Source organism: Lynx canadensis, chromosome C1 (genome assembly GCF_007474595.2).
Source record: "Lynx canadensis isolate LIC74 chromosome C1, mLynCan4.pri.v2, whole genome shotgun sequence".
Lineage (NCBI taxonomy): Eukaryota > Metazoa > Chordata > Mammalia > Carnivora > Felidae > Lynx > Lynx canadensis.
The window spans coordinates 213476252-213494235 of NC_044310.1; the positions used below are offsets into that span (position 1 = coordinate 213476252).

The following is a 17984-nucleotide window of genomic DNA, read 5'->3' on the forward strand; positions in this document are numbered from 1 at the left end:
ACCCTGTTGTAAACAGCCCATTCAGCAGAAATGGCTTGTAGACATAGGTATGTGTAAATCTTTTGGAAAAACTCCATTATAGCAAGTTGATAGCAACCCTCTGCCCTGGGGGAATGTAATAGAATTTATTCACTCGGAATAGAACTTTCCAGTGCTAATATGGACGTGCTCTTTTTATAAGAGGTGATATAGCACTTTTCAAAGATGGCTTTTATGTTTAAGGAAGGGTTTTTCATTATCAGTCAACAGGAAAACTATGAAATGTTTCACGCTTGGAGTTTGGGTAAGCTAGCATGATGAAAATGTTTCTTGGCATTTTTATTTAGGATTCCGCTGGAATTGTTTCGTTACAGGAATTCTTCCTGTTGTTCCCCAGTTTTGAAATACATTATATTAATTATAAAAGGAAGGGAAAGAAACATCGAATCAATATCAAACAGTTTATGAAGTGACTAGTTTCTTGGTTCTGGTGACTTTGAGTTGCACTTTGCAGTTGATGTACTTTATAGCTCGGTGCAGATGTTTTCCACCCCCTTTCTGAGGGATGGATTAGTACTTTCACAACTCTGCAGCAATCAGGAAATGCCCAGATCTGGGCCTTTTCTCTTTTTTTATCAGGCATTCACAATTTTTCTTGCCAAAACTATTGTTTTCAAATTGGGGAATGGTGAACTTTATGTTTACATTTGAGTTTACATTGAAACTGGAGTTCTAATATTGATTGGGTGATTGATTGATTGATTGAAAGAGTGTGTGCGTGAGCTGGGGAGGGGCAGAGGGAGAGGGAGAGAGAATCTTAAGCAGACTCCACGCCCAGTGCAGAGCCCGATGCGGGGCTCCATCCCACAACCATGAGGTTATGGCCTGAGCTGAAATCAAAGAGTCAGATGCTTAACCCACGGAGCCACCCGGGGGCCCCCAAACAGGAGCTGTCATTTAGATATGAAGGCTTAGAATTATTTAAAAATTTTTAAATATTTATTTTTGAGAGAGAGGGAGAGAGAGAGAGAGGGAGAGCACAAGTTGGGGAGAGGCTGGGGGGGGGGGGGGCAGAGGATCCGAAGCTGGCTCTGCGCTGACAGCAGAGAGCCCGATGTGGGGCTCAAACTTGAACTGTGAGATCATGAGCTGAACTGAAGTCAGATGCTTAGCCAACTGAGCCATTACAGGCGCCACTAGAGTTATTTTAGAAAAGTGCATTTATTTAAATGTCTTCCAATTTTATTCATTTGCATTTGGGTCTGTATTTGTATTTTCTTTTTATGGTGATTAAGTTTCAATTGTGGTAAAGTAACTGGTGACTTTTTCCTGGCTTCCAGACAGTGTGTTAATGGAGGGCAGTGCAGTCTTGTGCAGTGTCGTTTAGATAGGCATCTGAATTTCGCTGGTTCTTGCTGCTTGGTAGTTATTTTATTCACTTCTTGTCATTTTTTTTTTTTTTTAGAACGCTTCTTTTATAATTGATTTAAGCCTTTCTCATTCTCTTCAGAAGAAAGGAAACCAATATTTATTGAGCATGTTTTAAACGCCAAGCGTTTTGGTAGCCTCTGGGGAATATAAGAAATGAATGTGGCGTGGTTTGCTGTCTGGTGGAAAAGCTAAATATGCAAACAAATAAATGGAATATAGCCTGATCAAGAAATCTTACAAATGAAAGAATAGTTAAGGAATAACAGCGAAGCAAAGCAAAAAAATAGAAAATTTCTTAAGAGAGGGAGGTTACCCACAGAAGCATTCACAGAAGAGCTGGATCTTGAATTTTGGGTATTTTCTGGCAGGCAAAAGATGTAGAGGCATTTCCTGCAGTGGATGTTAGTGGTAGGAGCTACGTGTGCAAAGCTCACTCTGAATCTGTTGGCGGGAAATCTCCCGTGGGAGTGAGTGTCCAAGACTAAGGATACTGGACACAGAGCCCTAGATCTGTGTGCATGTCACAGCTTTGCCATTTAGAGCTGCCATTTAGGGACTGTGACATGTCTGACCCTGTTTTTGCCCTCTGAGATAGACATAGTTACTGTCCTGTGTATCACCCAGGGTCATTGTGGGGATCAAATCAGTTAATATGTGAAATGCACAGGGAAGATTGTGCATTAAGAAAATGACAAATGACAATAAAAGCCTTAGTGTTTAGCATATTCATAAGTATTTAAATTCTCTCTGCTTCACTAACTCCTGTTCCTTGTTGAACCCCCTTTATTTGAGTCTTTTCTCAGGGCTCTATTCTCCACTTCTCTTGTCAGTTGACACTTGGTTGGTCCTGGGGCAGCTTTGGTTAATTGTCAGTCCCCTGTGTTTAATTTCTTCCAGTACACTCTTCCCATCCCCACACCTACATTTCCAGCTGCCATCTGGATGTCCTCACCACCTTGGACATTTTGGGTGTAAAGGCTAAATTTGTTTTTCCCTTAAACAAATATTAAGCTCCAGACACCTGTCCCAAGAGCTTTTCATAAATTACCTCAGTTCCATAATAACCTTCTAATACCGGATACTCTTGTCCTCATTTTAAAGATAAAAAAAACCCCAAATAACCATCCTGAGATTCAAAGAGATTAAATAGTCTCTTAAACACTGAGAACAAACTGAGGGTTGATGGGGGCTGGGGGAGAGGGAAAAGTGGGTGATGGGCATTGAGGAGGGCACCTGTTGGGATGAGCACTGGGTGTTGTCTGGAAGCCAATTTGACAATACATTATATTTAATATTAAAAAAAGAGATTAAATAACTTTCCCAAAGTGGTATAGCTAGTAAGTGGCAGAGTGTGATGTGAACCCAGTAGTGTTGACTAGAGTTCCTGCTTTTAACCACTTTTCCTGACTTCCCCACTTCACAAACTTTATGGTAAAGACCCCCCTCATTTGATTGGCATTTAGGGCTTTTCATGTATGCTTTTTCATCCTTCTTTCTCACTCTTACATACATTGTCACCATTACTTGCCTTTACTAACGGAAAATTGCACCTTCTTATCTCCTTGCTTTTGCATAAATGTCCTTTCCCAGTGTAGTATTGTCTTTTTCCATGGGTTCACCTGTCAAATCTGGAGGGAGGCAGGACAACATATTGTAATAAGCCTGCACAGGAGTTGAATGGGTCTGTTTTCTACTTTGCTGCACGGTTCTGATGTGTTCTACAAAAGGCTGGACAGTTTCCATTCAGACCAGCAGTATAGTGCTGTACATTCTTGCTAATAACATTTGATATTGTCAGGATTTTCAGTTTTTGCCTACCTGTGGCTTTGTAGTGACATCTCATTGTGGTTGGTTTTTTTTTTTTAATTTTTTAAAATGTTAATTTATTTTTGAGGGAAACAGAGACAGAGCATGAGCAGGGGAGGGACAGAGAGAGGGGAGACACAGAATCCGAAGCAGGCTCTAGGCTCTGAGTTGTCAGCACAGAGCCCGACGCAGGGCTTGAACACAAGAACCGTGAGATCATGACCTGAGTTGGACACTTAACAGACTGAGCCACCCAGGCACCCCTCTGATGACTAATGAGGCTGAGCACCTTTCCATCTTTACTGGCTGGTTAGCATTTCTGTCTTGTAAAGTGCCTTTAAGCCTTTTCCCCATTTCTCTGTTGGATCTTCTGTCTTTCATTGATCTGTAGGAGCTTTTTATGTTCTGGATATGAGCGTATCTATGGCTTATCTTTAACAAATATTTTTAGTGTTATCTTAGAATAGAAGGAAAAATTTTATTTTACTGGAGTTTAATTTATCATTATTTTTTAAGGCAGTGCTTTTGTGTCTGTCTAGTATGTATTTCCCTATATATTTTCTCAGGTAGTGTTTCCTAAAATTCTTCCAGTCTTTTATAGTAGCTTCTTCCTTAGTCATTTTCTACTTACATAATTGCATAGGGTCTCTGATTTGGCAGACATTCTTGTGTTCGAAGTAGGGGGATTCTACAAAGTGTTTTGCCATTCCTTTGCTAAACAGGGCTTATGTTCCTCTTAAAGTACAGAAGTCATGGTGCACCCATCCTCTTTTCTAAAAGGTGTGTCTCCTTCTCTCTTGTGTCTCTGAACTCAAGATTCTGGGCTTAGGCCTCTTCCTTTCCTTTCAATAGTAAGCTTCTCATAGGCTTCCCTTAATTTCATTCTAAGAGTTATCAGGCCTCCTCCCTGGTACTGCTGAAGAGGCCAGATTACTGCTGTCCGTCCCCCAGAGCATAAGGATTATAGCCTGATGGAGAAAGGGGATCGTCTGGTTCTCTCATCACACTGCCACACCATTCTGTCACCCAATTTTACATCCCAAAAGGAGACGACAGGTAGATGACAGACTTACCCTTGGTCAAGCTGACTGCAGGGTATCTCTGACAAATATTTCTGTGTGCATGTGTGTGCGCATTTGTGTTTGGGAAGGAGGGTTTCAGGAATTCAAAATTAAAAAGTATTGTAGAGTGCTGTTGTTTCTTGAGCATTTTTAGTAGCTTCAAGTGACACTTTTATTTCAGAGCCATATGCCCCAGTTGATATCTGCCTGTATTTTCCTTGTTTATTTTTGTTAGCAGGGTTTATGTGATGCTCATCCTACCCTGTTCATGGAACAAGACAGAGAGAGAAAAAGTTCTGTGTGACCCAGTGATTTGCTTCCCTCACTGATCCGTTTCTGTCCTGTCCTCCAGAGACTAGACTAAACCTCCAAGGGAGAATAACCCCAGTTGCAGCATGCACTGGGAGTAAGACGTACAGTCAGCTGCCTCACCCTCGGGTCTGTGGAGGAACCCAGAGGAGTTTTTAAAGTCCTCAGTTCACCAGGTCAGTGGTATATCCATTTTCTTCAGGGCCCCCCTCTTTCACTCTGAGCCCAGAGCTCCAAAATATTCATCAGCCTGGACTGGTGGCCTTCAGCACCAGACCCTTGACTCTCCCTACCTGTGCTTTCTTACAGAGTTTTTTCTGTCTACTTAGATGTGTATTTTTCTGTGGAGGAAGGGTTTACAGCTTTCATCGGATTCTCAGAGGGTCTGCTAAAGGTCAAAGCTGAAAACCACTGAGTTGGACTTTTCAACATTTTCAAGGTCAATCCCACAGAAGAAGTGCTCTTACTTTACAGATCTAAGGAAAATTGGGCTACTGGTTTCTGACCCACATACTCTTGTGTCTGGAAACCATTGTGAAAGTTCTTTTGCATCCTGATCATATTTTATACGCATTTTTTCAACCCATTTACCCATCTGTTTGGTGATCAAATATGGAGCACCTAGAATGATTCTGCAAGTTGCTATAGAATATACAAAGATATGTAAGATGCAACTGGTAAGCATGTGAGGTAATGGATCATGCTAATCATATATGTACGTAGCACTAACATAGTGAAGAAATGGCAAAGCGCCATAGAGGTACATATAAATTGCTTCGAGACTTCGAAACAGGGAGAGATTACTCTTGCCTGGGGCAGGTAGTGGGGAGGAACTGGGGAGACTGTGCAGTGGACTCTGGCTTGTAGAAAACCAAGCCAATTGGACGAAGCCTTGGGAGACAGATTTAGATATGTGGAGATGTTAGATGCAGTGTGCCACCTCCTGTTCTTTGTCCACTCAAATGAGATTGGGCATACCCTGTGTCAGGCCTAGCCATGCTCACTTCACGGAGTTTTACAGTTTATCAGAGAAGGTAGACTCCGAACAAGTTCTTTCCTAATCAGCTGCTGTATTCATTCAATGAACATATATCTGAGTGGCTACGAATTGCTCTTCTCAACTCTTGCAATATAGCAGTGAATAAAATAGCCTCTGTGCTCATGAAACCTACATTTTAGTTGGGAGACAGGAAGTACCTAAGCATGTAATATATTGCCAAGTAGGGATAAGTACAGTGATGAAAAATAAAGCAGGGCAAGAGGATAGAGTAATGACAGCCAGGTGGGGCTGTTTCAGTTAACGTGATCGGGGAAGGCCTCTCTAAGAGAAGGACATTTGAGGAGAGACGTGAACAAAACGAAGAGATTGAGACCTAAGAATAGCTGGGCACAGAGTTTTCTAGGTTGAGGGAATGGCAATGCAAAAGCCTCGGGATGGATGGTTTTAGTGTTCTGGGAATAGCAAGAAGATCTCTAGGATTGGAGTGTAATTTGCAAGGAAGAAGTTATAGAAAATGAGACTGGAACAGTAACAGGGGCCTGGTTTGACAAGGCCTTGTGGCATGATAATGGAATGGTGTTGGAAGCCATTGGGAGAATGACATGATCTGATTTATGTTTTAAAATTTTTTAAATGTTTGTTTATTTTTTGGGAGAGAGAGAGAGAGCAAGTGAGGGAGAGGCAGAGAGAGAGAGAGGGAGACACAGAATCCACAGCAGGTTCCAGGCTCCAAGCTGTCAGCACAGAGCCCGATGTGGAGCTTGAACCCATGAGCCGTGAGATCATGACCTGAGCTGAAGTCGGACGCTCAGCCGACGAAGCCACCCAGGAGCCCCCTGATTTATGTTTTAAAAGCATCACTGTAACTGCTTTGGTCCAAAACGGAAATCAGGAGACTGGTTATCACAGTAGTTCAGCAAGGAGATAAAGGTTGCTTGTGCAGTGGCAGTGTAAATGTCAAGAAGAGATATTTGAAAGGAAGGACCAGCGGGCTCTTCTGATGGATTGGATGTGGGGCATGAGAGGAAGGTGACATGGTCTGGTGCCATCTGCTGAGACAGCAAATGCTGGGAGAGGAGTGGGTTCTAGTGGGGACCAAGGGTTGGCTTTCTCGTTTCAGGTGCCAACAAATATCCAAAGGAAGGTGTCAGGTAGGCAATTGGATAGGAGTCTGGCATTCAGGGGAAAGGTTGAGGCTAGGCATTTAATTTCGGGAGTTATTAGCATATAGAGAGGTTTAAAGCCATGAGACTGGATGAAATCACCTGGGGAGTGAGTGTAAATGGATCCTATCCCTAGTGTTGTTTAACGTGCTCCTCTGATCCCTGTTTCAGGTCAGATTCAAGGTCAGTTTGGGGGAAAAATACTTTATGGATAATGGTTTGTATTTACAATTATAATCCATCAGGAAGCACTATGGTTCTTTCTCTTTTTAAGATATTTATATTGATTAGTCAGTACAGGTATTGCTACTCTGGTTCATTTATCATAAAACTCCATCCCCATCAGGTTATGACTTAATTGGTGTCCGCAACCATTGAGAATCATTTCCTAAATCCATTATTTCAATAGGGATGGCAAAATGTGATATTGAACGTCTTTCCTTCCTTCTTAACTAGCTGAAACTCTTCAGTCAAGAAGAACTTTACTTCATCAATTATTTGGTTAACCTGAGGTAGGTTGTACAGGAAAGGGGATAAATGCTTAAGGTTGACCAGTGAGAGCTTTTTCATGGTGATTCCTGAGTTTTTTAGATAAGATCCTAGTAGGCTTTGATAGCTTCCTTATTTTCCTGGTATGACAAGATGTTCCAGGTTCATCTTATCTATTTTCTGCTCCAGACTTGAATTAGCCATTTCTCTAAGGGTCCTGCAACCCTCACTCTTAACCAGAGTGTGATATGGAGTAGTTTTAGAGCGTCTTTTTTATCCTGTGGTCTTATGATGATCTTTAAAAAAAAATTTTTTTTTTAATGTTTATTCATTTTTGAGAGATGGAGAAAGACAGAGCATGAGTGGGGGAGGGGCAGAGAGAGAGGGAGACACAGAATCCGAAGCAGGCTCCGGGCTCTGAGCTGTCAGCACAGAGCCCAAGCCGGGACTCAAACCCATCGACTGGGGGGTCATGACCTGAGCTGAAGTTGACGCTTAACTGCCTGAGTCACCCAGGCGCCCCAATCTTTTACATTTTTAAAGAATGTATTTCTGTTCTTTCATGTGCTGGTATAACAAAATAGAATAAAAATACTTCTAAATACAGGATATTAATTTATATTTTTACTGCATATTTTCGAATGACTTGATTCATGAAGTCCTGCCTCTGTACAACATTTTTGATACAGTAACTCAAAAGTAAATTTAGTGCCTAAAATACTAATTCTTAAATGTAGCTAATCTAAACCATGGAGATTGTCATAAAGTCAGAACCAGGCTCTGGTTTTAAAATGTGCTATACAATCAGGCTTGGCATACTGTGATGATTGCTTTCCCCTGATCTCCTCTTCGCATTGACTTTTATTTGAACCTTTTACTTTTGAGCCAAAGCATAATCCTTTCTTTTTCTTATGGATCATTAGTTTTATTTATTTTTTAATATGAAATTTATCGTCAGATTGGTTTCCATACAACACCCAGTGCTCATCCCAACAGGTGCCCTCCTCAATACCCATCTCCCACCCCCCATCAACCCTCAGTTTGTTCTCAGTTTTTAAGAGTCGACCCTATGACTCAGCAATAGCACTAGGAATTTACCCAAGGGATACAGGAGTGCTGATGCATAGGGGCACGTGTACCCCAATGTTTATAGCAGCACTTTCAACAATAGCCAAATTATGGAAAGAGCCTAAATGTCCATCAACTGATGAATGGATAAAGAAATTGTGGTTCATATACACAATGGAATACTACATGGCAATGAGAAAGAATGAAATATGGCCTTTTGTAGCAACGTGGATGGAACTGGAGAGTGTAATGCTAAGTGAAATAAGCCATACAGAGAAAGACAGATATCATATGTTTTCACTCTTATGTGGATCCTGAGAAACTTAACAGAAGACCATGGGGGAGGGGAAGGAGAAAAAAAAAAGGGAGGGAGCCAAACCATAAAAGCATAATTCTTAATAGCAGAATCATGGCAATTACAGAATTGTTATGTTTTGCGCACACACACACACACACACACACACACACACATGCATATGGAAAAAGACTACTTTTCGTTGTAGGATAGTTAAGCATTCAAATTTGATAATGTCAGAATTCTGATTCCCCTTGTAAGGTTTTCTTCATGGCCTGTGGGAACCAAATCCTTTGTGAAACCATTAGTGGCAGAAATAAATACATAATCGAAACCAAAAGCACGGACTCTTAGCTTAACATCTTTCCAGAAGACTATATGCTACCAGCGAGTCTAACTCTAGCACGCCAGTCATTCTCTCTCTCTGAGAGAAATTATGTGTGGGAATGGTGCAGAAAAAACAATAGATCAGTGGTCCTGTTGTAGCCACCATGCTTTAGACACAGAGTGTGCGCATATACCTCCTGCCTGTGCTTTGGGCTGTTCTGACAATGCTCAAGGGTGTAAATTCTTTGAGGATGGCCAGGGGCAGATCTTCCCGTTACTGAATTTGCCAGACACAGATGTCAAGTTCTTTTTCTTCTCTAACTTGTCAGCAAATTCTGTTTTTTGAATGATCTACGTTGGGTCAGGTGTGAAAACCGGACTTATGTGATAAGCGGAGTTGGGTTTATGATTGTATTTTAATTTAAAGACCTAACTATGGCTTTACTCTTATGTTCTCATGCAGTAAGAGGCCTAAGGGGATCTTTTTAGAGATTTCTGGCCTAACCAGCTGATTTTTTTTCTTTTACTATCTAAGAAAAGGAACCTTCAAACTTCTCATAATGAAAGAATGAACAAATGGATGAATGAAAGAATGAACAAATGATTGAATGAATCTGACAACAGTCAAAACATGGCAAGAGTTGAAAGGAAATTTCATTAAATATATTCAGAAATTGGGAATCAAGAAAATGCTATTAAAGGGCACAATTTTACTCTGGAAAATTATTGCTTACACGTTTTTCTGTTACCGCATTTTCTTGAAGTCACTTTTTTTTTTTTTTTCCAACGTTTATTTATTTTTGGGACAGAGAGAGACAGAGCACGAATGGGGGAGGGGCAGAGAGAGAGGGAGACACAGAACCGGAAACAGGCTCCAGGCTCTGAGCCATCAGCCCAGAGCCCGATGCGGGGCTCGAACTCACGGACCGCGAGATCGTGACCTGGCTGAAGTCGGACGCCCAACCGACTGCGCCACCCAGGCGCCCCCTGAAGTCACTTTTTTAAAAACTTGGGAATATATTCTTAGAATCTTTATTCTGATTGTGAATACCTTTGTAGTATTTTACTTTGATTTTCTGGCTGAATATAATATTCATTGTCTGGGGATGGTTATGTTGTTAATTGGAATCTGTGACATGAAAATGTTTTGGGAAAGATTTCTTTTAATAGCTTTCTCTGCCTTGTGTAAAACAAAGACCCCTTATTAATATGATCTTCGTGTGGTCTAATTCAGATGTTAATCTGGCTTGTTGAAGGCAGGCATCTAACTTGAAACTTTAAGTTTAAACTCAGAAAAATATTAGACCTCTCAAATATAAACCCATTGAGAAACTGCTACAGAAATCCATAGAAATCAAATGCCATAGAAATCAAAGTACTGACGTATGACTGTTATGTGACAAATTCATTAAGTGGATTAGTATCTGGACTCTTCTTCTGTTTGCTTTACTCCTTTTCTTTTTTTTGAAAATATTGTCATATAATGCTTCCTTAGTTCTATAAATATCCATCAGTTGTGTGCTTTGTATACTGATTTCAAGCCTCAAAATGGAGAATTAAGAGCTTACATTTTGTATGAGAACATTTACAAACTCTTATTTACAGTTAATTTTGTTTTGTTCCATTTCACCTTATATTCTTGTGGCTTCATTTGGGAGCACAGTAACATACTATGTTGAGTTCTCTTATCACCTCTGAAGATATTCATTGATCCCTTGTGATGAACCCTTGTGAAGCAGCATAGTCCTTGTGGTATTCAGGGCCTCTGATGAGGAGATGAAAATGTACATCAGAAAAATGAGGAGTAGACGTGACGTTAATCTTGGGCACCTTGAGGAGCTGAGTGCCACCCTGGCATTGCTGAATTGATCATTTCCATAAGGTGGTCCGTGTACCTGGAAAATAAATATTTTTTTTCAGGCTACATGGCGAGTGTCCATTGCTTTGAGCTTCTGAATGTGCAGTTTTTTTCCTTCAGAAAGGAAAATGAAAAAAGCTCAATCTGTTATTTCCTGTTCTTCCCTCCAGTGATTTAGTAGAACTTTTCTATTCTCTTCAGGTAATTAAACCAGAGAGCAATGACAAAGAAACAGAAGGTACCGATGAATTAGATCTCCCTGAAGAGCTCTGTGGAAGCCATCTCCCGCAGCAGTCCGTGAAAGGCTATAATGACAGTCCTGATGTCATTATAGAGGCTCAGTTTGATGACAGCGACTCAGAAGATGGACATGGCAACACACAGAATGTTCTGGTTGATGGTGTTCAGAAACTCTCAGTTTGTGTTCGTGACAAAGGTGAGTACTGGATTGCTGCCTGACATTTTATTTTACACTAACCTGATTGTTTTCAGTTTTGGGAGTCTCTCTGTGCTACAGACCTAATCACATGGTACATTTGGGACCTTCCCAATTTCTAACCAGTGGCAGCTTTTAGGACAGCTTCTGGCTGCTTGTTCCTGTGGTTAGTGGTTGCTGTTGTCCTTTCCTAATGGGTCTTGGGTTGTATTGATAGCCAACCTTGACATTTCCTGTGATGTGCCCAGTCCACCCCTGTGGCTCATATGAACAGAATTAAACTGATCTTTCAAATCCAAAAAAGCACTTCATTTTGCCCTTCATTTTGCTTTAACTCAGTATCTTTTTGTCATTGGTGGTGGGACCGGATCACCTTAGATTTGATAAGTAGATTATCTTTTCAAAGTGTTTTGATTCTAAACCTTGAAAAAACCCAGTCTTATTGTCTCTAATCAAAATCTAAGCCATGTGTCCTCCGGATGCAGAAGAAAGCAGTTGCAAACACATTGGGGGAGAGCCATGACCAAGGGCCTAGCTGACTCTAGGAGACTAAAGGAAAAGTAGCCCCCCAAATTGGAATATTTACTGGATGGATGTCTAAGACATTTTAAATACAGGGAGTATATTTTCCAGCCAAATTGAGTTCTGTCTGTACTATGAAATGGAAACGATTGACCTGTCTAGGCCAACTAGATTATGAGGTTGGTTTTGTTTTGTTTTGTTTTGTTTTTTTCATCAGGAAGAGGTTTCTGGCACAGTCCCCTTGAAAGGCTAGAAGAAATGCCAGAAGATTACTAAAAGAGGATGTTTTATGGACACCTTGTGATAGGGACTGGTGAGCGTATCTCACTGACATCCTGAAGTAAGCTGGAGGTGATTTCAGGAAGTGACCGCATAAGGATCACCCTGTCTCTTCACTGCTGATGAGGTAGTGACGTGGGGTGGTGAGCATTTTCTGAAAACATGCCTAGCTTTTTGGTGCCAAATGCTGTTCATTCAGAAGGACTTTCCAACTGTGAAATTCCTTTTGGATGAAGAGACTACTGCAGTGGCCCACCAGGTACACTGACCTGAGGCACCCAGGTTCCTTTTGTTTGGTGGCTGGCTAGTGATTTACTGTTCAAGACCCAGCCAATTTCGGTTGGATGTTGTTCCTCGCGATTTCATTCTTCTGGTGTTTTTTCTTTCTTCCTTTAAAACTGGTTGGATACCGTGACCCTCTTCTGAGAGTGCATTTATATAGTAACGACGTCAGTACTGTGAGTCATGTCCTTTCTGTGAGAAGAGAGGGAAATAACCAGGACTCCAGATAGCTAAATTCTCCATCAACAAGATCACCAAGGGAGAGAGATACTTGCAGGACAAGGCCAGGCAAAGGAGCACTTGAAAACTTATTTAGTATTTGGTCCAAAACTACTTCATGGAAACCTAGCTCTGGTGATTGGACTTGGCAGACCTCAGGAGCCTCTTTTCCCCTGGGCTCCAAGTTGAAGGGAGAAGATGCCTTGATTTCTTATTAGTGGTTCGTACCAATACAAAGGCAAGGAAGTGTTGGTGGATGGGAGTGATGACAGAGTTGATGTCAGGGTGGATGCTAATAACCTACTTTGCCCTTTGTTTGGGAAATTCTCATGCCAGACTTGTTCTTGATTTGTCCTCTGTTGTAATTCCCCTCCTTCTCTCTTATAGGTAATTATCACTGAACCCTTTACATGTCTACTGTATGCATGTTTTTTCCTTACTCTTTTTATGGTTTTCCTACCTTACTGTTGTTTATATTGCTTCCTTACTAGGCCTGACTGAGGGAATGGCCTTAATCCTTCCCGCAGTATGTGGTACAAATTTTTCTTTCCTGCTAGCCTCTAAATAGAGAGTTTGTGAAACCACATGGCTGTTTCTCATTTCTTGCCCTCTTGATATTTAGGAAAATGGCAATTTGCTCTTTTAAAAATCACGGTGTTTTTTAGGATATTTCAACCAGCTTCTCTTCTCTGGATAACATAAAATCTGGTTACAGTTAGGATGTTAGTACTTTTTGCACCATTTAAGGTTTTGAAATTTGTTATTGAAACAAACCATAACCTTAAGAACATCATAAACTTTTCCTAAGACTTGTAGAAAGGTTCTTTGCTTTGTGCGTAATTGCAAACGGTTATTAATCTTAGTTCACACTTGTGTTCCAAAGAGCGTTTTTTATTTGTTTATTTTGTTTTAATCTCACGTTTCTTTTATCTAAAACAGACATCACCTGTTGCATGTGTCCACAATGTATAACCCTGTGTGCCCAGGAAACATTCCTGTCTTTGCTGTAACTACCAGTTTCTCTGGTAAGTGCGCAGAGAGCCCGAGGGTCTGCCACAAAAGTCTATTGTTGCATGAAGAAAAAAGTTTCTCTGGGCACCTCAGACCTGACCAGTAGTTTCTTCTAGGAAGACAGCATGGATAGGCATCACCCTCAGCCCCTGAGAGAGAGTGGGCCAATGAGCTGGGCCCCTTTCGTAGGTCCAGCCCCACAGGCTCCCAAGGCTCAGCTTTTGCCGCTTTCCAGACAGCAGCTTTGTTGTCGGCACAGAAATCTGCCATCTGGGTAGAGACTGGGGAAAACCCAAATAAATTTTCCTTGTTATCAGATATTTGGGTAATGGTTGCCTGGTTAGCAAACTCCAAAGAATAAAAATCATGATGGCCAAGTGATACCATAGCTCTGCATCTTTCATCCTCAGGAATTTGAAGAGCAGTTTTGGCCTCTGACTCTTCGTGCTCACGACCTCATCAGGTGTGATGTACATTTCCTGTCCTCTGTCCTTGCTGGGTCTGCCCGAGATCTTGTTCAGTTTTCTGGTCTGGAGACAAGCCTCTACCAGTACCCTGATGACTGAACATGGGCTTGAATGTAGAGCCAGTGACCCTTTCACTTGTCTTCTATCTCCTGGCCACCTCCAGCTCTTTTCTGGAGGAAGAATCTGCATGGAATCCTTGATCCCTTTTGAGAGTTGAATCTTACTACTCCTTCTGGGGCCTGCCCCAGTTGGCTTCGGGATCAGGATGAGACCTTTTTTCTCACTTAAGTTTCGTCTCCTTCCAATGACGCGCCCGTTCAGTGCCTCTGTTTAAGTCCCATTCCCTTGGATGAAAAGTGACTGTATTTCCCTTTGGGTAAGAAAAGAGGACCCATATGATTATTCTCTTGTGGTACTTCTGGGTTATTTAAATACCAAGAACCCATTCTTCAAATCCATTCTTGGTTGGAGCTAAATTTCTTCTGTTTCCAGGTTCTGAGATCACATCTTCCCTAAATGATGATTAGTGCAACTAGAAGGCAGTCAGGTTTAGTTCAGAAATTATATCAAAAATTAAATATACTTTCCCGTCAACCACAATTTGGGACAATGTTTTGAAATCTCATTTTAAAAAAGGTAAAGCCATATCCAGACCTGTGTTAGAAGGGTACAGTGGAATTTTGGCTTCTCGGTCTTTTAGACTCAGTGGGCAATGCAGTCCTATCAGGTGTGATTCAGGTAGAGGCATTTGGTCAGGACCTAGAATGTCTAAGGCCCAAATCCTGTGCTAGACTAGCCATTCCTCCCTGTGAAGTCCCCAAAAGAAATATATGCACAAAGGATATATATTCTGCAAGGCAGAGAAGCAGTTCTTTATTAATTGAGGCTTTGACCCAAGCCAGAATGATTCCGGCAGTCTACACCTCCACCAGCAGTGCCTGAGACTTCTTACATCATCCCATTCCTGCCAACAGCCAGAATTATCCAGCTTTCTAGTTTTTGTAATCTAGATTACGTTCTGCAGATTGCCCTTCTATATCATTTGCCTATTGTTCTATCAGGGTTACTGTTCTCTTGTTGATTTGTAGGAATTTCTGACCTATTCTCTATAATAATCACATTTCCATTTTTGGCATTACAAGTATCTTCTGCCATTCTGTCATTTAGTCATTTCTCCACTAACCTTGTGATGTCTTTTATTGAACAAAACCCTTAATTTTAATGTGATAGAATTAATTGTGTACTTTATGGGTTTTTAAGTTTTTCCCTATTCTTAGTTCAAACAGATGTTCTCCAGTATAATCTTTTTAACTCCATAGTTTTGCCATTTGTTTAACTTTATAATGTGGATTCTTTATTTATGGAGATTATTACCTGGTTTCTTTCTAAATCTATTTCAGATATTGAACCATCTTAGGAATTCAAAGATGTCCTTGAATTCTTGGATAAATTCTATTCAGTCCCAATATATTATTACTTTTTAAATACACTGTTGGATTTACTTAGGTAATATTTAGGGCAGAGTTTTTCTGTCGTGTTAAATAGACCTATCATTTTGTTGTCATTATCTGATTTTTAGAATCAAGAGTATATTAGCTTCATGAAATGTTCTGTTCAGTTTTTGGATTTCTTATTTTTCCAAAACAGGTTGTGTAGGATAGGAATTCCTTAAAATTTGGTAGAACTTATTGTAAAATTGTTTGCACCTGCTGTTTTTTTTAGAAGGCAAGATCTTTGCTCTTTTCATCGCTTTTATACTGACTGATCTGTTCAACTTCTTTCTTTTTGTGCCAAGTTTGGCATAATTTAATGGGAATTTATCTTTTTGAATTTATTAGCCTAGAGATAATCCTGATACTTTTTAATAGTTCTTCATTATTTAAGAAAACTTCTTGTGCCTGTGCTTTTGCCTCCCATTTCATTCTGTATTTTGATTATTTGAATCTTTCTTTTTTTCTTGGTCATCTTTTTTTTTTAAGTTTATTTATTTTGAGAGAGAGCGAGTGCAAGTGGGGGAGGGAGAGAAATCAGAAGCAGGCTTCACACACTGTCAGTGTGGAGCCTGATGTGGGACTCAGTCTCACAAACTGAGATCATGGCCTGAGCTGAAATCAAGAGTCTTGCCGCTTAACCAACTGAGTCACTCAGGTGCCCCTTTCTTGGTAACCCTTGCTTGCCAAACATCTCTCTTATTAATCTTTTCAAGGAACATGCTTTTTGGTTGTGTTATTTTTCTCTGTTTATTGTTGATGATGCTGTTCTGTATATCATTGATACTTGCCCTTATCTTTGTTAGTTATTAAAGTTTATTGAGAGAGAGAGAAAGAGAGAGAGAGAGAATGTGAGTGAGTGGGGGAGGGGCAGAGAAAGAGAGAGGGAGAAGGAGAATCCCAAGCAGGCTCCATGCTGTGAGCACGGAGCCCAACGCGAGGTTCGATCTCATGAACTGTGAAATCATGACCTGAGCCAAAACCAAGAGTTAGACACTAAACCAACTTAGCCAGCCAGGGGCCCCCCTTATCTTTGTTATTTAATTCTCTATTTTAGGGGTTTGCTTTTTTGCCCTTCTCCTAACTTCTTGAGTTGAATACTTAGCTTATTACTTTTAACCTCTCCTGTTTCCTTTGAACTGTTTTCAGAGCTATAAATTTCCCCCCAAATACTTCTTTAGCTGTATTCCAAGAATTTTGATATATAGTATCTTTATTATTAGTTAGTTCTAAGTATTTAATTTCCTTATAATTTCTTCCTTAACTAAATTGTGGCTTGGTATATTTTGAAGTTGTATTGTTAGGGGTGCATATGTGTATACTAGGCTATAGCTTGATATATTTTTGTATATATGCATACCCATGTTGTATTTACACATAATAATCACAATCACTGATACTTATTGAGTATTTACTGGGTGCTAGGCCCTGTCTAAGTACAGTTGACCCTTGAACAACAAATGGGGGCTGGGGCACTGAACTCCCCTGTAGTCAAAAATCCACGTTCAACTTTTGACTCCCCCAAAACTCAACTACGAATAGTCTACTATTGACTGGAAGCCTTACCAATAACATAAGCAGTTGATTAATGCATATTTTGTATATTTATTACATACTCTTTTCTTAAATAAAGTAGGCTAAAGAAAAGAAACTGTTATTGAGAAAATCGAAAGGAAGAAGACATACATTACTATATGTATATATACTATATTATATACTATATGTATATAATTACATTATTATTTACATTACTATATGTATTTATTCAAAAAAATCCACGTGTAAGTGGACCCGAGCAGTTCAAATGTTCAAGGGTCAACTATATTTATAATTAATCCTCATTATGTTCAGTTATTTTTTCTTACAACATTCCTAGTATCTGTTTCAGGAATATTAACAGTATTTATCTCAGAGATATTTGTAGCTTTTTATTTCCAAAGCACAGGAATGATACACAGTTGGTAAGTATACTTTAGAAGAGTCCCCCAGTAGCTTTCTAAAAAATATCAATGCCTGGATACCACCCCAGGCATTCTGATTCTAGTTGATCTGGTATGTTTGAAAAGCTCTCCAGAGAGTCAAGGACTCTACCATGTAGCCACAATTGAACGGTTCTAGACTTGTCCTCTTAACCATTATGCTATATATCCCTCCTCATAGCTACCAATACTCATAGCACAGGTTAAATATTTCATGGTGGCTCAACCCTCGGTAGAATAATTTGATTCAGTCAAGAATCATCAATAGGTACTAAAACCATTACTCTCTAAGCCTTTTTCTTGTGTAACTTACCTTCAGGTATTTTCTATTCTATGTCTCTTTGACATGGCATGGAGCAGGAGTGCTATTAGTGGTAACCTGGGACAGTGGAAATGGCAGTAGACTTGGGAGTAAGATGAGCAAGTTTGCAGTCTCCACTCTGCTTCTGAAATAAGGGAGTTGGGCAAAATTATGCCAGAAGTTCCATCTAGCTAAAAAGTTCTGTGATGAAA

At 40.3% G+C, this 17984-nt stretch overlaps 1 protein-coding gene across 7 annotated transcripts in view; it reads left to right on the forward strand.

Moving 5' to 3' along the window:
- DIS3L2 (DIS3 like 3'-5' exoribonuclease 2) overlaps window positions 1-17984 on the forward strand; it is a 350877-nt gene that overhangs the window by 113041 nt on the left and 219852 nt on the right. For 5 of the 7 annotated variants that reach the window (XM_030324128.1, XM_030324127.1, XM_030324126.1 and 2 more), the window contains one exon: window positions 10988-11222. In XM_030324128.1, the coding sequence (XP_030179988.1) occupies window positions 10988-11222 (235 nt within the window). Of the gene's footprint in view, window positions 1-240; window positions 284-10987; window positions 11223-12036; window positions 12151-13463; window positions 13550-17984 lie in introns of those variants that run through there. The other 2 variants (XM_030324132.1, XM_030324133.1) reach the window with 2 other exon arrangements.